The 26,481-nt window shown below is 53.2% G+C and overlaps 1 protein-coding gene across 1 annotated transcript in view; it reads left to right on the top strand.

Moving 5' to 3' along the window:
* Window positions 1-7,476: 7,476 nt before the first annotated feature.
* FUBP3 (far upstream element binding protein 3) overlaps window positions 7,477-26,481 on the top strand; it is a 41,776-nt gene continuing 22,771 nt past the window's right edge. The window contains exons 1-3 of the mRNA XM_054393274.1: window positions 7,477-7,563; window positions 14,545-14,650; window positions 23,812-23,845. Coding sequence (XP_054249249.1) covers window positions 7,477-7,563; window positions 14,545-14,650; window positions 23,812-23,845 — 227 coding nt within the window. The remainder of the gene's footprint in view (window positions 7,564-14,544; window positions 14,651-23,811; window positions 23,846-26,481) is intronic.

Genomic DNA, 26,481 nt, shown 5'->3' with positions numbered 1-26,481 from the left:
ATGTGGACAGCCCTTGCAGGCCATGCAGGCTGCCAACAGCCTTGCTGGAGGCACCATGCCTCCAAAAGCAGGGAGGGTGGTGAGAGCCTGGCCCAGGCTGCACAGAGAGCTGGTAGAGATCCCATCCTTGGAACCATTCCAGGCCAGGTGTGGCCATGGGCCTTGGGGCCATGGTTTGATGGCCATGGTGGTGTTAGGTGGATGCTTGGGCTGGATGATCTTGGCAGGCTTTTCCCACCCAGACAATGGTTGGGTGAGGCTCTGAGCAACCTGCTCTAGTGCAATGTGCCTGCTGGCTGCAGGGAGTTGGACTGGCAGCGCTTTGAAGGTCCCTTCCCACCCAAACCAGTCTGTGACTCCATGCTCACACCTCTCCTGCTCCCAGCCCTGCCTGATGGCATCACCCCCAGCCCCACCACGGTGCCCAGGGGCTGGGGCAGGAGCGTGGCAGCGTGTGGGCAGCCCGAGGAGAAGGCTGCGGCCGGCAGTGCCTCTGCCTGCTGCCGGCCTCGCCCTCTGCCTATTTATCGGTGACTTTTGTCCTTGGCCAGCTTAGCAGCTGAAAGGGGCTGCATTCTATCCCACGTAGGCAGCTCCTGGGGGGAGAGGGCTCTGCTTTCTGCGGGAACAAAGCCTGCCTCGGCTAATTCCCCTCTCCTCCTGCGGCACCCGGGTCCCATCTGGTTGACACAGTTCACTCCAGTGTCTTCTGCTATTAAGCCCCCACTTGCCTCCTTGAATCACTCGTGCCCCCCGCCCTCCCCCACCTCCCTGCTTCTGTACCCTCAGCCCCTTTTTTTCTTGCTTTATTTCTCATTTTCCCCAAAGCCAGGAAGAACTTGCTCATGGAGTGATGTCAGATGTGTGTGAAGCAGACCAATAAACCCTAATGCATCCCCTGCTTTGTCCCCCAGCCTCTCCAGTGCCTCACATTTTCCACTCAGAAAGCCACTTAAAACACATCAGCAACAATCCCTCACAAAACAGCCACTTGTTGGCTAATTGTGCTGAGGACCCGGGCAGGCCGCGCCCAGCTCCCCTGCCCAGGGGGCTCCGACGCTGCTGCCGGCAGCCTCAGCATCCACCCAGCGGCTCAGCATCTGCCCCGGGGGCTCAGCATCTGCCCCAGGGGCTCAGCAGCTCCCCAGGGGTTGGTGGGGCAGGGATGTGGGGTGGGGATATTTCTGTTCCCTGTGATTCTGGGGAGCTCTGGATCAGCCAGAGAGGATGGTCACAGAGACAGGGGAGGGGCTCAGCTCAGGACAGAATACATCGGCTTGGAAGGGACCCTCAGAGGTCATCTTGTCCAACCCCCCCTGAAGTGAGGACCTTGCTCTGCAGTGGGATGGAGGAGCAGATGGACCTGGCAGAGCTGCCCGGAGCTCTCTGTCCTACCTGCCAACTCCTGCCCGGGCAGGAAAGCAGAAAGGAGTCCTGCTGGTGGGATGGGAGCTCAGGGAGGGACATGGGGAGGGTGCTGAGACCCCTCTAGGCCACCAGCTTTTTGCTCAGTGCCTGTGCTCCTGGGTGATGGCTCTGTGCCAAAAGCCTGAGCAGAACCTGCTGCCCCATACCAAGGGGAGAGCACCCTGGCATCAGGGAGGATGCCAGTGGGTTTCACTGCTGGGGGTGGAGACCTAGACACGTGGTGGAGGGCAGAGAGTGTGAAAAGGAGAGACACTCCGTGCTGGGGAGGAGGCAAGGGGCTTGGAACTTTGCCTAAGGGAGAAGCATCCAAAAATCACTCCCCGAAGATCCTTTAGGATGGGGGGAAAGAGATCAGCAGGTGGTTAATGTCCCCTATAGTATCCCAGGGGTGGGAGCATCCCTCTGCCCACCCCTCCATCTCAAAGGGTACCCGAGTGTGCCCAGCCTTCCCCCCCCTGCAGCAGACAGACAAGCCCCTGCAGTAGTCACATTTCTTTTTCCTGGCAGGTTTTCCTGCTGGTGGGGAGCAGAAGAGCTGCACGTAGCTGAGGCAGCCTGGCGTTGGTGGGGGAAGCTGTCACACCTCTTTGCTTTAACCTGTCACATCTCACTCTGGTTCGGGGCTGATTGAGGCTGGCAAGGAGGCTGAGTGCCAGAGCTGGCAGCCAGCGGCAGCAGGAGGCTCCTGGTGGGTGCTGTGGTGGGCAGGCAGCCCAGAGCCCTCCCGGTGGGTGCCATGCTGCAGAGCACATCTGCCCACGCTCACCTGCCCACACCCACCTGCCTGCTTAAATGCCGTGGGGAGCCTGGCCAGGGCGGGTCCTGGAGCCCTGCCGCCTGCAGCCGGGTTTGGTGCCCAGGCTGAGCCCCTGCCATGCTGCCAGCCAGCCACGCCATGGGAGCTCCTCTTCCCAGCACCTTCCTTTGCTGCCAGACCTGTTACAGCACGGAGGGTGCCCAGGGGGCAGGTTGGATGCCCCGCATCAGCCACACACCTGGCAGAGAGCTGGGGCTGGGGGAAGAAGGGGTTAAGGCGAGGCAGCGGCGGCAGGGATCGGAGGATTACAGGTTTGCGGCAGGACTGTCCCATCTGTCACCAGCACAAAGAGGAGCCCTGGCTGGGGCTGGCTGTCAGGCAGAGCTCACCACTACATTAGGACTCCATTAGGAGCCGGCGGTGGGAAATGGCAGCTGTCAGGGCACCGTCACCGCTCCTGTAATTCCTCCTGCTCGCTTCTCCCCTGCACTTAAAGAGCAGCGCTGCCCACCGGGCCCACTCTGCCCTGCCTTCCTCCCGCTGCTCCTCTGCTTCCTTTAAAGCTGCAGTTCCCTGGGCACCTTCCCTGGCAGCTCAGCGCTGCCCACGGTGCCTCTGCAGGGAGGGGGGCACAGGGGCATTGGCAGCATGCCCACTGCCAGGGCAGCAGTGGTGCCAGCCTGGTCTGCACTGGCACTGGCAGGCTCAGAGATGGGGCTCACTGACTCCTTGCCTTGGTTGGGGAGGAGTGGGGGTGGGTTGGGACCTTCAAGGATCAGTGTCCTCTGGACTGGCAGCATCTTTTCCATCTCCTGTCTCTGGGACTGTCTCTGAGCTCAAGAGCATTTCCCAGTTTGCCCTGCCCTTGTCCAAAGCCCCAGCTGCCCATGCAGGGCTGGCACTGCTGTGTGGAGGGACTGGGGTGGGAGGACCAAGGCTGGGCTGGAGTAGAGCTTTTCCCCTCCAGCCACCCAATCTGCCCAGTCTTTCAGCCCTTCCTGCTGCAGTCACGGCCCCCTTGGGGTGGGATGTTCTCCCAGTCTCAGGATCCATCCCACCATGGCACATCTGAGCTAGGGATAAACCCATGAACCATCCTGCTTCCTGATGGGACAACATCACCTGGGAACTCTCAGGGCCTGCAGAGCACATCTGCTCCAGGAGGAGCCTCAGAGAAGCATCTCAGTGGCAACAGACACAAACTGGAAGCCAGGAGGTTCCACTTCAACATGAGGAGAAACTTCTTTACTGTGAGGGTGCTGGAGGCCTGGAGCAGGCTGCCCAGGAAGGTTGTGGAGTCTCCTTCTCTGGAAAGATTCCAAACTCACCTGGATGTGTTCCTGTGTGACCTGCCCTGGCTGACCCTGCTCTGGCAGGGAGGTTGGACTGCATGATTTCCAGAGGTCCCTCCCAGCCCCTAGCATCCTATGATGCACTGTGGTGAGGACCCCTCTCACAAACCAGGTGTTGTCCGGGGGTCTCCACGCTCCCACCTCTCCTGGGACATCCCTGCCCTCGCCCTGCCATCCCCACCAGCACTCTCCACCGAGCCTCCTTCTGCAGCAGGGGGATCAAAACAAACCCTTGTGAGGGGAAGGGCCCTGGAGTGGTGCTCGAAATAAATAACTAATTTCTCCCTCCATGATCTGAAGGAGCAGGAGAGGCGTGGATAGCAGGGCCGGGTGCCGGGCTGACTGGACTCCCCGGGGTGGTAATTCAGAGGATGACAAACACAAGCCAAAGAAAAACGTCGAGAAATGGGCACTTCCCGCAGCCCCACGCAAAGGAGCTATTGCAGGGTTTGGAAATAACCGAGGCAAAAAGAGGGAGAGTGGGGAATTTTCTCATTGAGCCCGACTGAAGTGCCAAACAAGCTGCTATTATGGTGGCTTTGAGAGGCACGAGGAGGGGGCGGTGGGCAAGGGATCAGGGGGAAGGAGAGAATGGAGGTGGGGGGAGAAGAGAGGGAGAGAGGGCTGGAGGAAGGGAGAAGGGTGGGGGACGCAGGGATGAAGGGGACTCAAGGGGTCAGAGGCACGAGGGGAGCTGGGGGGGTGACCAAGCTGCCTGATGGTGGTAGGACCCCTGCGTGCCAGCACCCCTGCCCCTCACCTTGGGGCCTCTACATCTCCCCATCCTGCTTCTCAGCCACCTTCCAGCAGCCCCCAGAGAGAGAAAAAGGAAAAAAAGAAGAAGAAAAAAAAAGAAAAGGGAGAGAGAGATGGAGGAAAAAAAACAAAAAAACAAAACCAAAAAAAGAAGAAGAAGAAAAGGAGATGGAAAGAAGGAAAACAAAATATCTACAGTTGTCAAGACAAGGGGAGAAAAATAGAGGCAAACATCCATAATTTTCTCTGTGGGGCTTTGCAGTAATTGAGCCATTTGGATAAAAATAAAGGCAGCAGGCCCTTTAGGTAAGAGGAGCTTTTGCAATCCAAGAAGCTGGAATTATGCCTTGGATCACTTGAAACCTACCCCCCCATCGCCTCCCTGCGCCTCCCCCATGCCACACCAAACCACTTTCCCTTTTCTTCTTCTCCTCTGGGTTGGGTTTTTTTGGGTGGTTTTTTGTTGTGGTTTTTTTTTTTCCCTTTCCCTTCCTCCTCCTTTTTGAAGCACCTCAGCAAACCATGGCCAGCAGAGGAGATGCTCAGCTGGCTCCACTGATTCCAGGCATCTGAAGGTGTGTGTCTGGGGGGCAGGTGATGGAGCCCTACAATCTCCCCTCTCTGTGCTTCCCCCCCACCTTTTTTTCCCCATTTTTCCCCATTGAGAACATACATTTTTTTCTGGAAATATTTAAGGTTTGTAATTTCCTTCTTTGCTGCCTGCTGTCTACTTGGGATTGGCACAGGCTGCCCAGGGAGGTGGTGGAGTCACCATCCCTGGAGGTGTGGCCATGGCACTTTGGGACAGGGTTTAGTGGCTGTGGTGGTGTTGGGTTGGTAGTTGGACTGGATGAGCTCAGAGAGCTTTTCCAACCCAAAAAATTCTATGGTTCTTCTCACCAGGCTCCCTCCCAGCTGTCCTTGCACCAGGGTTCACCATCACCCTACTGATAGCCTGGTCTCCTGGTCCTGGTCCAGCCAACACCAAGGAGGTTCCTCCCTCTCTTGCCAGGGCTTGAGGCTGCCAAAACTCAGCTCTCACCAGCCCTGGTCCTGGCAGCAGAGGCTGTGGCTTCTCTTTGCCAGTGTCCCAGCACTGGGAGCTTTGGGCTGCAGATTTGGTCACTCTGCAGCCACTTTGCAGTTGGAAGGCCATGGGGTCAGTCTTGCTCAGGGCAAGGAACCCCTGTGTGATGGTTTAAAACTGTCTTTTTGCTTGCTTCCAGACTGAGCTAGCCTGGTTATTGTCGGGGGGGGGGGGGGGTGTGGGGTGTGGAATTTCAGCTCACACTGACACATTCTGAGAGCCAGGTGGGGCTGTTGGGGAGATCCCCCCCAACCAGGACCTGCCTGGGAAAGGGGGCAGTTGGTGCTGAGCCTGTTGGGTCTTCCCAGCCAGGGCTAGAAATGGAAAAAGTTCCCAAATCCAACCAAGTCTTCAGGCTGGCTGCAAGAGAGGAAGCAGCAAAGCCCTGGGCATGGATGGAGGAGTTGCCTCCACCATGGCTGGAAGATGATGAGGTGGATGGGGAGATATAGAGCATATCAAAATCCCTCCCCCATGGGCTCCTAATGTAATTTCTCCCAAGACAAATGGGCCCTTTGCTCAGGAAAGTGATCTGGGCTCCTGAGGGGAGGAGAGGCTGGTGAGCAGTGAGCCCACTGCTGGGATGTGGGTGATGGCAGCAGCCTGCACATCCCCAGGAGGAAGCAGAGCCACCAGAGATCTTCACAGGCCCCAGCTGTTCCTGCCCACTCCTGTGGGCACAAAATGAGATGCATCAAACTGGAAAGAGCAAGGAAGAGATGAGCAGGAAAAAGCTGAGAAAGAAAGAGGGGAGAAGGGAAGAGAGGAGAAGGGAAGAGTTGGGAAGGGAAGAGCAGAGAAGGAAAGAGAGGAGAAGGAACAAGTGGAGAAGGAACTCAACAGAACCTGGGTCATAGCTGGAGTTTAATAGAGGGTGGCCTTGGGAAAGAGGCTCTGGGATAAGCAAAACTTGAGCCATTCCAGACTGGGTGTGCAAACCAGCCGTGCCAGGAGCTGGCTGTGATTTGGGAGATGCCATCTCTCCCCTGTTGATGCATCTCCACCTGGGCTGGGGGAATTTTAGGTCAAGGTTCCCCATGCTGCCAGACTGGGAAGAGGGGTGACTGTGGGATCTGGGGTCCCACCAGTGTCCCCCTCCTTTCTGGGGACCCAGCTGGCAGAGTTGAAGCCCTTGTCTTCCCCATGCCACCATGCTTTCATTTCCTGGAGGATACATGAGTGCTCAACCCCAAATCATGGACCCCACCTGAGGAGGGTACAGGCAGCAGTTTGGTGGCAGCCCTCATGGGACATCCTCAGAAAAGCACCAGCATTGCCCAGATCCCCCAGGCCATGACAGGCTTTGCATGTCCTTTGCATGAGTCCTTGACTAACTGGTCCTTGCATCATCCCAGCCTCCTGCTGCTCCGCTGCAGTGGGAGAGGGGTGACCGAGGCTCAGTCACACTGCAGGGCTGGATGGGGATGAAGAGAGCCCAGGGAATGGAGGGTGCCCGGGCACCCCTGGGTGCCTCAGTTCCTGGTGATTCTGGAGCATGCCAGCACCTCGTGTCCAGGAGCTTCATGCAACATGTCCTTGGCACCATGGCAGCATCCAGACGTAGCCACGCCAGGCAGAAACGTGGTGTTCAAACATGTCCAAAACCAGGCAGAAAATGGGCATTGTGGGACGATGCGTTTCCACCGAAGGTGGGAAATGGGGGCTGCTGGTGGGGCAGCTCTGCAGCCACCACCACAGCAGGGCAGAGGGGATGGTACAGCCTGGCATGGGATGGCACCAGCAGGGACAGGACGGCAGGGTCCGGCCGGGGCTGGGTTGGCATGGGATGGGCTGGCAGGGTCCGGCAGGGTCCGGCAGGGCCGCGGCCGCTGCTGACCCCAAACCCTCGCACCCTCCCCACTTCCCCCCCGCCAATTCCCGCGGCTGCCGGCGGCGGGTCCCGGGGGGGCGTGTCCTGAGGCTGCCCCCGCCCCGCGCGCCCTCTCCCTGGCACGTGAGCGCCCGTGACGAGCGGCGCGAGCCCCCCTTTAGCCCCGCCCCTCCGGGCGCACTTCCGGCGGAAGCGGGGGGCTTTTTCCCTTTCCGGGTGCGGGGCCCCGGGCGGAGCGGCGGCGGGCGGGCGCGGGGCGCGTGTCATGGCGGAGCTGGCGCAGGGGCAAAGCGCAGCGCCCGTGGGGATCAAGTCCGAGGGGTTTGTCGACACTCTGCACCGGGTCCGGCAGGTAGGCGCCGGCCGGCGGGGCGGGCCGGGGGCGGGAGGAGGCCGCGGGGCGCTGCTAGGCCGCGGGGCTGAGGCGGGGCGCGGAGCCACCGGGAGGGGGACGGCCCCGGCCTCGCTGCCCCCCTCCCGGGATGACAGAGCTGGCGGGTCCTCTAGGGAGCTCTGGGGGCTTGTGACACGGCAGAAACCCCGCTCTGCGGGGAGGGAGGCGGTCTGCAGCCGGCGGGAGCTCTCGTCTGCCAAGCTGTCGCTTTGCACTTTTGCAGTGGGTGGGTGTGAACTCAAGGTTAATTCGGGTTTTTTTAAAACGAGGCCTTAATTGTGAGTTAGGTTGATCGATAGGAACCCTGGCAGAGGGGCAGCTTTGCATTCCCTGCAGGGAAGGAGAGAGAGTGGGGGAGTGAAGCCCTCCCTAAAGGAACCTCTGAGTTTGCAAGGTGCTAAAATGGAAACATCCTGTGAAAATGCCCAGACCTGCAGAAACCAGCACCTTGTCATCTGTATGGGACATTCCAGGTGTTTGCATGCTCCTCAGTTCCTGGAAAGTGGCTCCAGAAACTGGAAGCTGCTGCTGATGGCACAGAGCTTGTGGCTGTTCAGTGCATCAGTTGCTCTGGGTCTGTTGTGGGTGTCTATTCCAGCTCTGAACAGGCTATACGTGTGCTTAGTGACTGGACCTGTGTGAGATGTCACACAGCTGAGCACCAGGGCCACAGCCCAGCTGGTTCTTAACCACCCTGACTTTATTCTTTCCCACATTGCAGGCCAGGTAGGAGAAATCTCCTTGCATTGCCCAGACTCACTGTTTTCATCTTACTGAGAAACTTCTGAAGGAGCTAAGCTGGACCCTAAGACCCATCAGAATGATACTCTGATGGGACTTAAGTGGTTTAGTATCACTTGTGGCTCACTCCTCCATCAGTGTGGCAGCAAGTCTGTGTTCTGTGTGCTCTTCAGCCTCTCATACAGAGGTGCTTGCTGCTGATTCAACAACCTCCACCTTCCCAGAGGAGCTCCCCAGCTAGTCTGCTCTTGGGTCATTATTTCTGTCTCAGCAGCAGGCAGGTTGTGTATTTGCTGCCTCCTGGATGAGTACCCAGGTTGCTTTGGGTGGCTGTCAGAGTGCTGTGGCCTCGGTGGTGTGGGATGTCTGAAAGCTTTGCTGTTAGCCCAGGGTTAGCTCCCTGCTTAGTGAAATGAAACCAAGAAGTGTTGCAGCTGGTTGGCTTCACCTGGTTGTCTGTTACTGATGGCCTTGCTCTGCAGTGTGATCACCTGCCAGCAGCTGAGCAAGCTTGGAGCATGCTGGTGGTGCAGAAGAAAATCATCCTTTGCTGCTCTCTTGCAGCCTGTTGAAGTTATTTTGTGAGGATGTTGAGAGTGACCCAGTGGGAACCCAGCAGCAGGTGAGATGTGAAAGAGGGGTGCCCTGGGATGCTAAAGCAGAGTGCTGACTGACAACTGGTTTGCACTGGTGGGGTGTGGTTGCTGTCATCATCTTTGTAAGGGGAATGTGGCAGGCCCTGCGCATGGAGGAGATGGAGCATTAGCTAATCGAAGAGTGCTGAGGCTTGGAAGGGTCCTCTAGAGACTGGGTCCAGCCCTCTGCCAAGGCAGGGTCACCTGGAGGGGGGTGTACACGAACACATTCAGGTGGGTTTGGAATGGCTCCAGAGATGGAGACTCCACCACCTCTCTGGGCAGCCTGCTCCCAGAAGTTCCTCCTTGTGTTCAGATGAGCTTCTGATGTTCCAGTTTGTGCCCATTACCCCTTGTGCTGTCACTGGGCACCACTGAAAGCAGACTGGCCCCATCCTGCTGCCAGCCACCCTTGAAGTATTGATCAGCATTGATCAGATCCCCCTTCAGGCTGCTCCTCCTCAGGTTAAAAGGCTCCAATTCTCTCAGCCTCTCTTCATCAGAGGTGTTCCAATCCTCTTAACATCTTTGTAGCCCTTTACTCTACCCTCTCCAGCAAGTCCCTGTCCCTCTTGAAGCATGGAACCCACAGCTGCTCCCAGTAGTCCAGATGTGGCCTCACCAGGGCAGACAGAGGGGGAGGAGAAGCTCCCTTGACCTCTTTGCCTAATTCTGTAAGCCAGCTGTGCTCCCTTGCCCTGCTGTGGCTGTTAAGGTCATTGTTCCTGAAAGAATCTTTGGGGTTTCTGTACACTTACAGCTTGAGTTAGTCTGCACTGGAGGATTTTAGAACCTTCCAAGCTGTCAGCTGCAGCCTAGCAGCCTTCCTGCTACCTTCCGTGCACAAGAGTGTTGAAAAACATCTGCTCTGCCCATGTTCCTGGGAGCACAGTGGCCTACATTTTTCTGCAGTGAGTTGTGTGCTGCCTGTGAATCTGATTTAGTTTTGTGGGTTTTTTTTCCATTGCTGCTCACAAAGACTTGTTGGCAGGTGCTAAAATATCCTCCTGCCCCTTGCAAAAGGCCTTGATTTAACCTGGTTCTGTAGAGATGTTGTAAGGGGGGAGGTATCTTTTCCTGCAGGGCTAAGTTCTCACTGGTGCTTTGCTACCAAACATGAATGGAGAAGGTGTCCTTTGCTCAGCAGGTGGAGATTGACCTCACTACCCAAGCAGTCTGTGGGGGAACTTGCTGGCTGTGACTCAGGTGGGGATGAGGATGGAGTTAAACCCAAAGGTGTTCTGGAGGTGATGGCAGAGCTTTCACTGAGCACATTTAATGTTGTGTTTGTCTGAGTCATACTGAGCTGGTACCTAGATGCCAGATTTTTAATGCTCCTGGCCACTCCTGGAAGCGTTCTGGGTGCTAGCTTGGCCTTGGGGGGATGAGGGAAGGAAAGGACTTCAGGGATGAGGGAGGGGAAGGAAAGGACTTCAGGGATGAGGGAGAGAATTCAGTTGTAGTTCCTATATGTGGGTTGGTTTGGCATCCCTGGCTTGACTCCAAGTTGAATCCTAACTTAAGAGTAGTGATCAAATTGAGTGAATTCAACTCTCCTGAGAGCCATAACACTGCTAGCAGGCTGTGGAGCACTGTGCCTAGCTATTAATAACTGAAGAATTCAGGAGAGGGAAGACCTCCCTGATAATCACAGTGACTGCATTCCTCAGAGTCGCTGGGATGTGAGGTGGCACAAGCAGGGAAGCTGGGATAGCTCTGAAAGAAATCACTTGGACCTTGCTTTTGGACTTGTTTGCATCTTTTGTGGACTCTTAAATATCTGAGATGTATCAAAAAATGCCTTTTTTTTTTTTCCAAGTAAGTGCTGGAGCTCTGTCCTGCATCTTCTGCACCACTCCTGGAGTGGTTGAGTTCCTGGGTCGTAGGTGGTGGCTGAGCTGTTGGCTGCTCCTAGGCAGGGTGGGTTTTCTCCTGTGGTATTTTAGGGTGGGGGGGAGGTAAGAGAGGAGCTTTGCTGCACTTTTTGAGTAGTGGGATCAGGAAATAAGCAGAGCTGCCTCTGCTTTGGCCAAACCTGGATTCCATCTGACTGTCCTTGAGCCTTGTTCTTGCAGAACAGCCTCTTGCATGGTTCTTACCCTCTCCTGTTGTCCTGGGCAGTTTGTTCTCAGTACAGTTTGTATTTGCAGCACTTACTGATTGCCTCTTCAGACCTGGGCTGTTCTTACTGGACCCTGCCATGGGTCGGGAGAGCAGGTAGCCCTCACACCACTTTGGGAGTTACTCTCTTTTTAACATAGCAATTTGTAGCTCAGGTTTGTGCTGTGTCTTTTTCGAGTGGTTGTTGGAGAGCTTTTTTTAGGGGGGGGGGAAGCAGGTGCAGGAGCAGTGTCTGTGGTAGTGATGCTTTTTTCAGAGCTTAGTGAAATGACTGTGTTGAGATCAGGGGAAAATAAAAAGGCAAAAAATGAAGAGTAGCATAGAGGGGAACAAAAGCAGTGGGCAGCAGCACATGACTCAAGGTCATTCAGTCAGATAAGGGTTAGCTCTGCTTACTTTTGCTGTGTTCTGGCTTTCCTGCTTATCTCCCTGCTGAACCTGTAGTAAAAAACTGAGGTCCCCCCGTTGGAAGTTGACTGTAAGGAATTAGGATGGATTGGATCTTCTCCATCTACTTCCAAAGCTGAGCTCTTGCTTTTCCAGGTGTTTTTTTTCCTGCTGCAGTGAGGTGCTGGCCGGTTGGCTGCCTGTCATCTGGTGCCAGCTGGGAGGCTTCAGAGATAAGTGGGCAGATTTAAAGAGAGGAGGGAACAAAACCCTAGGAAATTATCCCCAAAGCTGATAATGGACAAATTGCTTTGGCTGGCTTGTTTTGCCCTTTACTTGGAGGACTGTGCCAGGGTGATAACTGTGTGCTAAGCATGAGTGGGAGTTTGCAAAGCCTTGGTGCTGGTGATCTGCTCATGCCCACCTTTGTGCTTCATGCCAGCTTCCTTTTGCAGGCAGCTTCTGCTGCCTCCAGACAGTTCCTTTTCTTTCCCTTCAACGTGTGGAGTGTGATTGGCGCTCCAAACTCTCACCCAGCACTGACACTTCTTCAGGCAACTGCTGACAGCAGGAGAGCTCAGAGGGCATCAGCGGTCCCAAAACGTGCCAGGGTGTGGCATACCTGACACTGTTCCCTTTGGCATGGCAGTGGCTTGAAGCTTGAGGAGAGGGTGGGGACACACTGCAATAGGTTGCCCAGGGAGGTTGTGGATGTCACCTGGAGCTGTTCAAGGCCAGGCTGGATCAGGCCTTGAGCAACCTGGGCTGGTGGGAGGCGTCCCTGCCCATGGCAGGGGGTTGGAACTTTAAGGTTCCTTCCAACCCAAACTGTTCTATGAATCTGAATGATGTGAAAGCTGTTAAGAGACTGTTAAAGAATACACATTTGTGTATATATACACTAGACACAGATGTTTTCACTTTCCACCACTGAAGGAGTTCAACTTCTCTGCTCTTTGTACCTTAAACTTCTCTGCATCCCAAACTGAGGGGCAAAGCCTGTGGGCAAAGGGCTGGACCCACAGATGCGGTGCAAGCCCTCACCTGGCACTGCCTGCTGTGGAGTGAGTGAGGTGTGTTGGTCAATTAGATTTCTGGGGGCTTGCTTCTTGGTTGGGAATGTTGATGTCCAAGGTGGTTGTCATCAAAGCTTCACTGTGTGATCACTGTGCTGCTCCTGCAGGAAGATTTTTTTTGGTTTTGTTTTTTTTAATTCCCTTGCTCCTGGCACTTGTGGCACAAGGAAGTTGTTGACTTTCTAAAAGAGGACAGGACAGAATGGGCTTTGAGAGGAGAATGCTCACAACTTGGAGCCCTTTTCATGCAAGGCACTGCAGAGAATGTTTGCTATTCTCTGTCTAAAAGCAGTGCCCTCAATCTTTCAAGATTATTTCAAATAGCTTTTTTTTTTTTCTTTTTTTTCCCCAGTACCCTGTGGTTCTGAATCTTGCTGCAGTGGAATAAACAACTGCCCAGCCTGTGGTGTCAGTGACCAGAGATGCTGGAGGTGTTTGAGTTGTACTGCAACAGAAAGGCTTTACAAACACCTTCAGCTCCATTTGTCACCTGCCCTTCCCTTCATTTCAGTCCTGTGTAAAATGCTCTTTCATCTCTTCCTGTTGCTTATTCTTTGGTGCAGTCTCAGAGCAGAGTGAGGTCAGACTGCTGCTAAAGGTCCTCTTTGGTAGCTTTCTGTTTGCTGGAGACCTTGGGCTTTATATTTGTTACTGGAACTGCTCTGTTCTGCTGCTTATTATAGCCAGGGACTTGATGTGGGCAAAGGGTGCTGGGAGGCTGCAGCTTGCCTGTCCCTGAGGGAGTATAAAGTGGGGTGCAGCACTGAAGGAATGCAGCAGGCTGTTACTAGAGTGGGATTACACTCCTGAGCTGGGGGAGCAGGTGAAAGAGCTCTCCCCTGTCAGCATCCCTCTGTGGTATGGCTCCCAAATGTCATTAGAGAGAGGCTTAGCCTTACACTTCACAGAGTCACAGAGTGGAAGGGGTTGGGAGGGGCCTCTGGAGATCATTGAGCCCAACCCCCCTGCCAAAGCAGGGGTACCTGGAGAAGGTCACACGGGAACAAATCCAGGCTGGGTTTGATTGTCTCTAGAGATAGAGACTCCACCACCTCTCTGGGCAGCCTGCTCCAGGGCTCCATCATCCTTAAATTACAGAAGTTCCTCCTCATGTTCAGGTGGAACTTCTGATGTTCTAATTTGTGCCCGTTACCCCTTGTCCTGTCACTGGGCACCACTGGCAAAAGCCTGGTCCCATCCTGCTGCCACCCACCCAGCACTTTGCTTAGGAGGTGTTCAGGTGTCTCTCACCCAGCTGAATTGCTCACCTCAGTCCCCTTACTGCAGCACCTGGCTGCCTCCTCTTCCCTTCAGACACTTCCTGGCATCCTGGCTTGGCAGAGAATGGTGGCTCCCCCTCTGCTGGGGATGGCAGCAGGGGCACAGGCAGTGGTAGCCATGCCCATGCTGCCTTGACTGCTGCAGGAAATGGAAACTCATTCTGGGCTTCTTTGCCCACTGGCTGCTTCTCCCTATAGGGTGATCCAGCCTCTGACAAGGACTTCCCAAACCTGTCTCTGTGCTGGGTGTTTCCATCTTTTCCCTCTGCTCCCTCCACTGATGTGCAGCTCTGCATTTCCATCTGTCTGGGTGTGCAGGAGGGAGCCTGGAGCCCTCCTCCACACTGTGCTGCTGGCAGTTCCTCCAGGACAGAGCTGGGAGCTCGTCTGGGCTCTCCTCTTTGCAAGACTTAGCTTGTCACAGCAGTGCATGGAGTCAACAAACCTGAACCTGGGTTCCAGGCACTGAATAGCTGCTTATGGGCAGGAAGAGGAACTGGCTGAATGTGAGCTCAATGAGACAAATATTAAAAGCAAGCAGAAAATTGGTTCCCTTCCAAATGAAGCACTGAGAGAAAGCCACCTTTGTGGGGAGTAGCTGAGGGGAGCTTGGGCTGGAGTGAGGGAGAGTGTTTAGCTGTGGTGGCTGAAACTCCAGGTGTGCTAAGCAAGCTTTTATCATCCCCTCTTCTTTTGCAGATTGCTGCTAAAATTGGAGATATTCCTCACTTGAATAATTCTACCACACTTGTGGACCCATCAGTCTACGGTTATGGAGTGCAGAAACGGCCCCTGGATGATGGAGGTGAGCTGGGGGGTGGCTCAGTGCTGTGTGCTGCAAGCACAGCCAACCATGCACCTTGCTGGGTGCAGACAGGGTGCTCTGGGCACTTCTCTGGTAACTCAGGGCTCCTGTGAAGAAATTCTTTCATGGGTCATGAGCCTTGGGAATTGCAAATGGATTTAAATCTTGTTCTGTGGTGTTGGAGGGAGGGAACAGGAGGAGGATGAGCTTATTGCAGCTGGAGCCTGTGTGTGGATACCAGATGTACACAGGACAGGGCTGGAGCAGCTCTGCTGTGAGCTGGGGGTGTGCAGCCTGGAGAAGAGAAGACTCCAGGGGGACCTCAGAGCTGCCTTCTACTACCTGAAGGGATCCTGCAGGAAGGCTGCAGAGGAACTTTTCCTGAGGGTGTTTAGAGACAGGCCTAGGGGGGATGGTATGGAGCTGAGGCAGAGCAGGGTTAGACTGGAGCTGAGGAAGAAGTTCTTCAGTGTGAGGGTGGTGAGAGTCTGGCACAGGCTGCCCAGGGAGGCTGTGGCTGCCTCCTGCCTGGGGGTGTTCAAGACCAGGCTGGATGAGGCCCTGAGCAGCTGAGTCTGGTTGAGAGGTGTCCCTGGGCATGGTGGGGAGATTTGGTGCAGATGACCTCTGAGGTCCCTTCCAGCCTGAGCCATTCTAGGATTCTTCCCTGCTGACTCTTGTTTTTGGAGAGCAGGCAGTGTACAGGGACAGCATTCCACATGTAGCTGTGGTCTGAGCACAAGGAGCTGAATCCCTGGCAAGAGGCTTTGCCATGGATTTTAAAGAGAAGAGGTGTTGCTGTATATTGATGCAGGTTGGAAGGAAACTTCCTGCATTAAGCTCAACTTTTCCCATAATTATCCTCTGCAAGCTGGAGCAGAGGAGGTTCCACAGGAGCATAAGGGAAAACTTTTTCACTGCTGGAGGCCTGGAGCAGGCTGCCCAGAGAGGTTGTGGAGTCTCCTTCACTGGAGCCTTTCCAAACCCACCTGGATGTGTTCCTGGGTGACCCTGCTCTGGCAGGGGGGTTGAACTGGGTGATCTCTGAAGGTCCCTTCCAGCCCCTACCATTCTGTGAAGACTGCTGAGCACCTTGGGGCTCTGTCTGAATAGCTTAGCTCTGGGGTAGCCTGCAGAAGAGCAGAAGCAGCCTTATAGGAACAGCTCATTCCTAACATTGGTCCTGCCTGCTCCTGTCACTGCTTGCTCAAACTGAAGTGAGAAAGCAACCTCCTGACAAAATGGTTTGAGAGGAGCTTCTGCCACGTGAAATGGTCATAGGGCTTGATGGCAGCACAGGTTAGACTTTGGACTTAAACTTTTACTGGTGAGGCCTGCTGCTGACTGAGCCTTGTTTGTGTTGACTCAAAGTGTGGCTGTGCTGCTGCCCCCTGTTTTGGCAGCTCTTCTGTGGGTGTCAAGGCTTCCCTAGGTGCTTGCTCACCCTCTAGCCCAGCACTGGGCCTTGTCCACAACTGATTTTAAAGTAGATCACTGGCTGTGTTTGCCCTTGGGTTGTTCACACACATCTGTAGTTTCTTGAACTTTGTCCAGTTCCCTTCCCAAAAATCTCATCTGTGAGATCTTTGCACCAGGGGAGGTTTAGGTTGAACATGAGGAACAATTTCTTCCCCTAAAAGGTCATCAAGCGTTGGAACAGGCTGTCCAGGGCAGTGGTTGAATTATCATCCCTGGAGGGGTTTAAAAGCAGTGGAGATGTGGTGCTGAGGGCCATGGTTTAGCAGCAGGCTTGGTGGTGAGTTAATGGTTGGAGTCATGATTTTAAGCTATTTTTCCAGCCCCTTTTCCTGGTTCTGTGAGGAGAAGTGGTGGAAGAGCTGTTTTGAAGCAGGAATTGGCAGGCAGGAGCAGGGCTTGTCTCTTCTTCCAGCCTTGGTCACCTTGGGCTTTGTTTCTGCTGGCTTTAGTAGGTCCTGTGCAGAAACACAGCAGTGTGATGAGTTCCCCCTCTAACCACCTCATCCTCCTGCACTGCCCTTCAGCCTCACCCCCACATCTGCAGCCTGGCAAAGGAGCTGCTGCAGCTGAGTGCTTCTTGCAGTGCTTGCTGGGATCCATCCCTTGCTCTCACTGCCCTGGCATCACAAGGCTCTCATGCAGCTTGTGGCAGCTGCCCCTGCCAGCACCCTGAGATGAGAGAAGGCTCTTTCCCTCTGGGGGAGGTTTAGTTCTCTCAGCTGTGACCAAGGGGGGTTGGGGTTGCATGCCCACACCTCTCCCTTTTCTGCTTGTCTCTGCAGCACAGCTGGGAGCCTTGTTGTCAAGAAATGATAATTTCTGTTGTTGCAGTGCTATGAAAATGTTAGAGTGCTGGGCTCTGGGTCTGTTCTGCTGCTCAGAAACAAATCTGGTGGTAAATCTGATTGTTTACCTCCATATACTGAGTGTTTACAGCTGGGTACAGGGCTGGCTGCTTCCTCAGCCCTCTGCAGCTCTGAGAAAATTACTTCTGTTCCTAATACTCCTGGAAAAATTGGGTTCAGGGGAAGTACTTAAGGTGACAAGAAAAGTGTCTGTCTCTCAGGAAAATCTCATTCTGCCTGTCCATGGCTGTAAACAGCTGCTGGGGGAGGCTGATTGATGGCAGCCTAAGAAGGAGGCTTAAGACAGGGTGACAGTGTGCTGGTCAAAACAAATTCAGCTGCTTTTAGTGCATCTTCAGGAGAAATAGATTTGTCACAGCATTGGAAAGCAAGAGTGTCTGAGTGCCTTCTGCACTTCCCTTAACATGAGCTCCATCTAGAATGAAGAGCTGCTGGGGCTGGCCCTGGTGACCTGGCCTGTTGCTCTTAGATGGAGCTGCAGACTGATTATTGCTCTTGATTTTATCCTGCTTGCTTTTATTTCTCCTTTCTGGAAGGAACTTTAAAGTAGCCCTGCAGGTAGCTGCAGTGCAAGGAGGAGATGGGGGAGGTGGGGGAAGGGAGGAGTGTGATTATTTGCACTGCTCCCAGCAAGTCCCAGTCAGCATTTCTGTGACTCTTGGAGCAGTTAATGTTTCTCAGCCAAGGTGAGTGCTAGACATGAGGTTAATCTGAGCTGCAGAGAGACCTGGTGGCATCTTGCTTGTGGCTCACTGCTCCCAGCTCTCCTGTTAATGGCCAAAAGCTGCTCCTGGCCTCTAGTCCGATTAATAAGTCCCTCTAATTAGCAGCACAATTTAATAAGTTTATTTAATGCTAAATAATCCTTAAAGAAACAGCCTTAAAGGAAGCAGGGACACTGCTGGAAAGAAGACTGCTCAGAGGGTCCAGAGGAGGCCAAGGAGGTGATCAGGGGGCTGGAGCACCTCTGCTACAGGACCAGGCTGGGAGAGTTAGGGTTGTTCAGCCTGGAGAAGAGAAGGCTCCAGGGAGATCTTAGAGCAGCCTTCCAGGACCTGAAGGGGGCCACAAGAAGGCTGCAGAGGGACTGATCCCAAAGGCCTGCAGTGGTAGAGCCAGGGGTAATGGTTTGAAATGAGAGAGGAGCAGATTCAGACTGGATCTTAGGAACAAGTTCTGCACCATGAGGGTGCTGGAACACTGCAACAGGTTGCCCAAGGAGGCAGTTGAGGCCTCAGCCTTGGAGATGTTCAAGGTCAGGCTCAGCAAGGCTGTGAGCAAGCTGCTCTACTGGCTGAGCTTTGGAGGTCCCTTCCAACCCAAACCATTCTATGATTCCATTCTATGATGATTCTCTGATCCTGTTTTGCTTTTCATACGTCTGCGCCAGCTCTGTTCCAGTGCCCTCCAGGAGCTGCATCACTCTGAGTTCATTCTGGCTGCAAAGATACTCTTGATGAGATTTGCTATTCCCATCATGCACATTAATTTAGTGGGAGGCACTGCTCTGTTTTATGAGGTGGAAAACAAGAAGAAAAATCCACCTTTGTTTTGAGTGTCTGTTAGGTAGAATTCAGTTAAGGTGAAGCCTGAAGCAGAGTGAGGAGTTAGCAAGCAGCAGGTGCCATTAAAATGAAATAGTGCTGATTTTATTCAGTATTTTTCCTTATTGGCAGTCAAATGACTGCAGTTACAGTTAAATTGGTCTCAATAGGTGTAAAAAGGGGAGATATCTGCGTGGCTTGTTGGAGTTCAGCCCCCTCCCTGGTGTGGAGAGGGAGGTGGTGGAACAGAACAGCAGCCTGCAGTGCTGCAGCAAGCATGGTGTGCCCCAGCCCTGCCTCCCCTTCAGAGCAGAGTGGGGATGTGGAGCACAAACAGACCTTTGGGTGAGGGAACCAAGGGCCATGTCCTTGCTTTTTATAGAACCATAGAACTGTTTGGGTTGGAAAAGCCTTCGGAGATCATCCAGCCTACCCTTCAACCCAACAGCTCCATGGCCACCAAACTATGGCCACAGGGTTCTTCAACACCTCCAGGGACTCTTCCTCCTCCCTGGGCAGTCTGTGCCAATCCCTGACCACTCTTGCAGCAAAGAAATTGTTCTTGATCTCCAACCCAAACCTCCCCTGGCACAACTTCAGGCCATATCCTCTCCTGTCACCTGAGACTAGAGAGAAGAGACCAACTCCACCTCACTGCAGCCTCCTTTCAGGTAGCCATAGAGAGCAATGAGGTCTCCCCTCAGCCTCCTCTTCTCCACATTAAACAACCCCAGGTCCCTCAGCTGCTCCTCACCAGCCCTGTTCTCCAGACCCTTCCCCAGCTTTTTTGGCCTTCTGGACCCTGCTCCAGCCCTTCTTGGAGTGAAGGGCCCAAAACTGACCCCAGTGGCTATGGTGGTTGATGGTTGGGCTGGATGATCTTAGAAGGCTTTTCCAACCCAAACAAGTCTCTGACTCTGAACGTGGCTGTGTTTGCCCAGCTCTGTGGCTGCAGCTTATCAATCAGAGCAAATATTCCCCATTCCATCACCCACCATTTCCAGCAGCACTCTTCAGAGGTCCCAAATTAGAGTTTGGTGTTTGTTGTTTTTTTCCTCTACAGGCTGAGAATATGCAAAACCAAATCTGAGGGAGTCAATAGCACAGCAGGTGCCTCATCACTGGGCTGGGGGAGAGCAATAACCCCAAAGCTGCTGTCAGTATTTGGGTGCTGGGCTGCTGGGGGGAGGGGGGATTGACAGGCAGCACAAACACAACACTGAGAATCCCTTTGGCTGCTTTGAGTCAAGTGTTTGGCCACAAATTTTCTGCATTTTGCTGGCAGATGGAGAGAGTGTGGCATGCATCCTCCTCTTGGCTCTGCCAGCTGATTGCCCAGCTCAGAGGAGTACAGCTGCTGCCTCCAACTACCTTGCAGCAACCTTTCAGGTGAAGAGTTAACCTTTCAGGTTGCTGCAAGGTAGTTGGAGGCAGCAGCTGTATTCTCACAGCTCATCTATTGGCCACTTTAATTTGTTTCATTCCTTGCACCCTCCAGGCATGCAATATAATCCCTCAACTGGTTGTTAGCACCAAGTGGTCTGGTTTTGAGCTGCTGTGCTGCAGGCAAAGTCCAGTTTTAGGAAGCCCAGCAGGGCCTTGTGTCCACACTTTGCAGCAGTTTATGCTCAAAGAATATATTTTTTTTCCCCCCCCATTAACACCAGGAAGAAAGATTTCAGCTTGGTGAGGTTGAGTTGGAGAGAGAAATCAGCTGGAGAGGGAGCAGCTCAGCCCAGATATGCCTGGAATGTGCAGCAGGGAGACTTCTGTTGTCCTCTCTGCATCACTGGGGGGGTGCCACAAGGTTACTGACCAGCCCTTCTCCTTTGACAGGTCTCCGTGTAGGTGGGCTCCATGGAGCACAGCTGAGAGACACAGACAGAAGTAGGTGCTGGGGGGCCTGAATGCTTTTAGCCTCCACTCAATCCCTGCCCAGCTTTTCTTCAGGGGAGTTAATGCACAGCAGGCTGCTTGAAATTTCTCTTTGCTCCCTTCCCTCCCCTTTTTTCCCCCCCTTTTTTGTTCCTTCCCCCCCCTTTCCTCTTTTTTTTCTTCCTCTTTTCTCCTTTTTTCCCCCTTTTTCCCCCCTCTGCTTCCCCTTTGCTTTTTTCCCCCCTCTGCTTCCCCTTTGCTTTTTTCCCCCCTCTGCTTCCCCTTTGCTTTTTCCCCCCTCTGCTTCCCTTTGCTTTTTTCCCCCTCTGCTTCCCCTTTGCTTTTTCCCCCTCTGCTTCCCTTGCTTTTTTCCCCCTCTGCTTCCCCTTTGCTTTTTTCCCCCCTCTGCTTCCCCTTTGCTTTTTTCCCCCCTCTGCTTCCCCTTTGCTTTTTTCCCCCCTCTGCTTCCCCTTTGCTTTTTTCCCCCCTCTGCTTCCCCTTTGCTTTTTTCCCCCCTCTGCTTCCCCTTTGCTTTTTTCCCCCCTCTGCTTCCCCTTTGCTTTTTTCCCCCCTCTGCTTCCCCTTTGCTTTTTTCCCCCCTCTGCTTCCCCTTTGCTTTTTTCCCCCCTCTGCTTCCCCTTTGCTTTTTTCCCCCCTCTGCTTCCCCTTTGCTTTTTTCCCCCCTCTGCTTCCCCTTTGCTTTTTTCCCCCCTCTGCTTCCCCTTTGCTTTTTTCCCCCCTCTGCTTCCCCTTTGCTTTTTTCCCCCCTCTGCTTCCCCTTTGCTTTTTTCCCCCCTCTGCTTCCCCTTTGCTTTTTTCCCCCCTCTGCTTCCCCTTTGCTTTTTTCCCCCCTCTGCTTCCCCTTTGCTTTTTTCCCCCCTCTGCTTCCCCTTTGCTTTTTTCCCCCCTCTGCTTCCCCTTTGCTTTTTTCCCCCCTCTGCTTCCCCTTTGCTTTTTTCCCCCCTCTGCTTCCCCTTTGCTTTTTTCCCCCCTCTGCTTCCCCTTTGCTTTTTTCCCCCTCTGCTTCCCTTTGCTTTTTTCCCCCCTCTGCTTCCCCTTTGCTTTTTTCCCCCCTCTGCTTCCCCTTTGCTTTTTTCCCCCCTCTGCTTCCCCTTTGCTTTTTTCCCCCCTCTGCTTCCCCTTTGCTTTTTTCCCCCCTCTGCTTCCCCTTTGCTTTTTTCCCCCCTCTGCTTCCCCTTTGCTTTTTTCCCCCTCTGCTTCCCTTTGCTTTTTTCCCCCCTCTGCTTCCCCTTTGCTTTTTTCCCCCCTCTGCTTCCCCTTTGCTTTTTTCCCCCCTCTGCTTCCCCTTTGCTTTTTTCCCCCCTCTGCTTCCCCTTTGCTTTTTTCCCCCCTCTGCTTCCCCTTTGCTTTTTTCCCCCCTCTGCTTCCCCTTTGCTTTTTTCCCCCCTCTGCTTCCCCTTTGCTTTTTTCCCCCCTCTGCTTCCCCTTTGCTTTTTTCCCCCCTCTGCTTCCCCTTTGCTTTTTTCCCCCCTCTGCTTCCCCTTTGCTTTTTTCCCCCCTCTGCTTCCCCTTTGCTTTTTTCCCCCCTCTGCTTCCCCTTTGCTTTTTTCCCCCCTCTGCTTCCCCTTTGCTTTTTTCCCCCCTCTGCTTCCCCTTTGCTTTTTTCCCCCCTCTGCTTCCCCTTTGCTTTTTTCCCCCTCTGCTTCCCCTTTGCTTTTTTCCCCCCTCTGCTTCCCCTTTGCTTTTTTCCCCCCTCTGCTTCCCCTTTGCTTTTTTCCCCCCTCTGCTTCCCCTTTGCTTTTTTCCCCCCTCTGCTTCCCCTTTGCTTTTTTCCCCCCTCTGCTTCCCCTTTGCTTTTTTCCCCCCTCTGCTTCCCCTTTGCTTTTTTCCCCCCTCTGCTTCCCCTTTGCTTTTTTCCCCCCTCTGCTTCCCCTTTGCTTTTTTCCCCCCTCTGCTTCCCCTTTGCTTTTTTCCCCCCTCTGCTTCCCCTTTGCTTTTTTCCCCCTCTGCTTCCCCTTTGCTTTTTTCCCCCCTCTGCTTCCCCTTTGCTTTTTTCCCCCCTCTGCTTCCCCTTTGCTTTTTTCCCCCCTCTGCTTCCCCTTTGCTTTTTTCCCCCCTCTGCTTCCCCTTTGCTTTTTTCCCCCCTCTGCTTCCCCTTTGCTTTTTTCCCCCCTCTGCTTCCCCTTTGCTTTTTTCCCCCCTCTGCTTCCCCTTTGCTTTTTTCCCCCCTCTGCTTCCCCTTTGCTTTTTTCCCCCCTCTGCTTCCCCTTTGCTTTTTTCCCCCCTCTGCTTCCCCTTTGCTTTTTTCCCCCCTCTGCTTCCCCTTTGCTTTTTTCCCCCCTCTGCTTCCCCTTTGCTTTTTTCCCCCCTCTGCTTCCCCTTTGCTTTTTTCCCCCTCTGCTTCCCTTTGCTTTTTTCCCCCTCTGCTTCCCTTTGCTTTTTTCCCCCCTCTGCTTCCCCTTTGCTTTTTTCCCCCCTCTGCTTCCCCTTTGCTTTTTTCCCCCCTCTGCTTCCCCTTTGCTTTTTTCCCCCCTCTGCTTCCCCTTTGCTTTTTTCCCCCTCTGCTTCCCTTTGCTTTTTTCCCCCCTCTGCTTCCCCTTTGCTTTTTTCCCCCCTCTGCTTCCCCTTTGCTTTTTTCCCCCCTCTGCTTCCCCTTTGCTTTTTTCCCCCCTCTGCTTCCCCTTTGCTTTTTTCCCCCCTCTGCTTCCCCTTTGCTTTTTTCCCCCCTCTGCTTCCCCTTTGCTTTTTTCCCCCCTCTGCTTCCCCTTTGCTTTTTTCCCCCTCTGCTTCCCCTTTGCTTTTTTCCCCCCTCTGCTTCCCCTTTGCTTTTTTCCCCCCTCTGCTTCCCCTTTGCTTTTTTCCCCCCTCTGCTTCCCCTTTGCTTTTTTCCCCCCTCTGCTTCCCCTTTGCTTTTTTCCCCCCTCTGCTTCCCCTTTGCTTTTTTCCCCCCTCTGCTTCCCCTTTGCTTTTTTCCCCCCTCTGCTTCCCCTTTGCTTTTTTCCCCCCTCTGCTTCCCCTTTGCTTTTTTCCCCCCTCTGCTTCCCCTTTGCTTTTTTCCCTTTTTTACTACTTTGAGCTTAATTTGGGAAAGGGGGTGGTGGGGAAGCTTAGTTGTAGGGATTTGGCTTTGGGCAGGCAGGATTTTCTCCCATGACTCTCAGCATGGGGAGACACAGATCAATTCCCTATCCTGTGTTCAGCTGGACCCTGGGCTGTGCTGTGTGCTGATCACGAAATCCCCTCCTGTTTTCTCCTGCATAAGGCATTCATTTCAGCCACTGAACCTAAATTACTGTTTTGCTTTTCTTTCTCTTTCTCTCTCTCTTTTTTTTTTTTTCCCCTGATGAAATGGTAAGAACTCTTTCTGTGGGGATGAAGTTAGTTTATCCGTGCTAATGCTTTGATTTTTTTGTCCTTTTTTCTCTCTCTGCCACAGTAGGTAACCAGTTAGGGGCCCTGGTACATCAAAGGTAAGCAGTGGGTTATGTTTTATTATTTATTGATCAGTTCTAATTGTTTATTGATCCACCATCTGTAGTAGTGTTAGGAAGTCAGAGGTTGAGAATGTGGAGAAACTGTCAGCTTGGGTTTTCTCCCAGGCTGGGCTTTCTGCTAACCTTTTAAGCTTGTTTGTTGTGATGAAGAAAAGAGTTGATGGGAAACTGGGATTTGGCTCCTGTTAATCTGCAGGACCAGGAAGAAGAAATTCTCTCTCCTCTCTTCCCCTGCCCTGGAAGAAAAAAAATAAGTAACAGTCTCTGGCATTGTAACACCTATTGGAAGTATTCAGTGGGCAGAGAGATGGGATTGGGGCTGTTTGGGTTTGGAGGGGGTTTTGTGGGTTTGTTTGGGGTTTTTTGGTTGGTTGGTTGTTTTTTAAATGATTGTTGGGTTTGTTACTATAACTTAGCTTTGTTGGTGTAATCTGACCTGGGCTGACTCCTTAGTCAGAGGTGGTTGAAGGACACTGAAGCATGTTTGAATTATCATGCATCACATGTGACATTCTCCATTTCCCTCAAATCCTGGTGTCAAGCAGATGTCTGTCTTGGTTGGAGTAGCAAGAGGAGGACATTTCTGCAGCTGGATTCCACTTGGGGCTAATAATGCATTTGTCATCACCAGCTGCTTTGTTGGGGCCTCAGCAGAAAGGACCAAGTGGTCTGCATGAAGGTTGTGGACTTCAGTTCTTAATGGCTGGGTTGAAGCCCAGCTGCCCAGGCTGGTGGTGGAGTCACCATCCTTGGAGGTGTTCAAGAAACAAGTAGATGTGGCACTCTGGGGTGTGGTCTTGTGGTCATGGAGGTGTTGGGCAGAAGGTTGGACTTGATGATCTTAAAAGGCTTTTCCAACCTTAATGATTCTATGATCCCAGCTAGGGCAGCACAGGAAGGTGTAGGCAGAGTTGTCTCCTCTGCTGCTGCCTGCCACCTCTCTTCTCCAGGAGTGATGTTCAGGCAAAGAATCCCTTGGGCTGCCAAATCAATCAGAGAATCAATCATAGAAGGTTGGAAGGGACCTGAGAGATTGTCTGCTCCAACCTCACTGCCAATCAGAATGGCTTAGATTAGAAGGGACCTTCAAGATCATCTACTCCAACCTCCCTACCTGTGGAGATTAGAGTAGATGTTCTCCAAGGTCCCTTCCAACCTAAGGAAGCCTCTCAACTAGGAACCTGAAGCCTGGATTTGGTGGTTGGTTTTCTGCTGGGCTGGCAGCTTTGTCCATTCCTCCAGGACAGGACACTTGGACAACAGGCTGGGTCTATTGTAGGGCAAACCAAGAGTGATTCTGAACCTGGAGAACAGGACAGGGGAGAAGCCTCCATCTGCAGCTGGTGAAGTTCTGGCTTGGGTTCTACACCTCCCCTAAGTGATCTAAAGCAAAAAGTGGGAAGATTTTGATGCACCTCACCACAAAACCTCCACTGATTTTGTTATGCAGAAATTTCCTTGCTCTTGAGTTGCTGAACAGATTGTGTCCTGCACACCTCAAGAGGTGGAGGTTGCAAATTCCATACTCAGTGTTGTATTTGCTACAAGATAGAAATGACTCAGCTGAAAAAACCCAGTCCAAGTGAATTCCTTTCTACTTGGCTGTGGTCAGGTCTTAAGAAATAGCTTTGGGTACTGTGTTTTGGGGCAGGGAGACATTGAAAAAGTCCAAAGAGCAGCAGATATGGAAGTCTGGAGATAGTGAAGGCTTCAAAGGATGGTTGAAGGCATCTTTTGTAAATTCCAAGGAAAAGAGTAATAAGGACAAGGCAAAAAAAACCCCAACCCAGTAAAACCCTGTGAGCATTGGAGGGGGAATCCCACAGGAACCTCCTGCAGTGAGCTAGGGGTTGGTCTCTTCTCCCTAGTATCAGGTGATGGCCTGAAATTGTGCCAGGGGAGATTTAGGTTGGAAATTAGAAAAACTTCTTTGCTGCAGGAGTGGTCAGGGATTGGAACAGGCTGCCCAGGGAGGTGGTGGAGTCCTCATCACTGGAGGTGTTGAAGAACCATGTGGCCATGGCACCTGGGGACATGGTTTGGTGGTGTTGGGTTGAAGGTTGGACTCACAGAATGTTAGTGCTTGGAAGGGACCTTCAGAGATTGGGTCTAACCCCCCTGCCAAGCAGAACCACTTTGGGCAGGTCACACAGGAGCACATCCAGGTGGATTTTGAAGATGTCCACAGCCTCCTGGGGACTGGATGATCTTGGAGGGCTTTTCCCACCCAAGGGCTTTAGGATTGGCTTTGGTTAGTGTCTGGGCAGGAGCATAGCCCAAAGCAGTGGCAGAGGTGGGGCCTTGGAAGCTCTGGGCTGAATAATAAAGACATTTCAGTTATTCTGGGAAATGTCTGGAGCAAGAATGACCAAAAGAGGTTCTTCCATCAGCTCCACTGAAAGCAGTGGAGAGGAGAGTAGAAATGTTTCCAGCACAGGAGAAGTGAGGTGCCCATGGGAGGTCCCTTCCAAAGCAAATGGGTTGGACCGTGCTGTGGTGTTCACCTGTGTGTACAGAAGCCTTCTGCTCTGCCTGGTGTCCAGGGCAGGGCCATGGTTGTCTCCAGGCTGTTCTTTGTGATGATTCTTTGATTGGTTTTATCCTCCCCCTCT

The sequence above is a fragment of the Indicator indicator genome, chromosome 28 (genome assembly GCF_027791375.1).
Source record: "Indicator indicator isolate 239-I01 chromosome 28, UM_Iind_1.1, whole genome shotgun sequence".
Taxonomy (NCBI): domain Eukaryota; kingdom Metazoa; phylum Chordata; class Aves; order Piciformes; family Indicatoridae; genus Indicator; species Indicator indicator.
The sequence above is the reverse complement of the archived record's forward strand: the minus strand, read 5'-3'. Positions and strand labels throughout refer to the sequence as shown.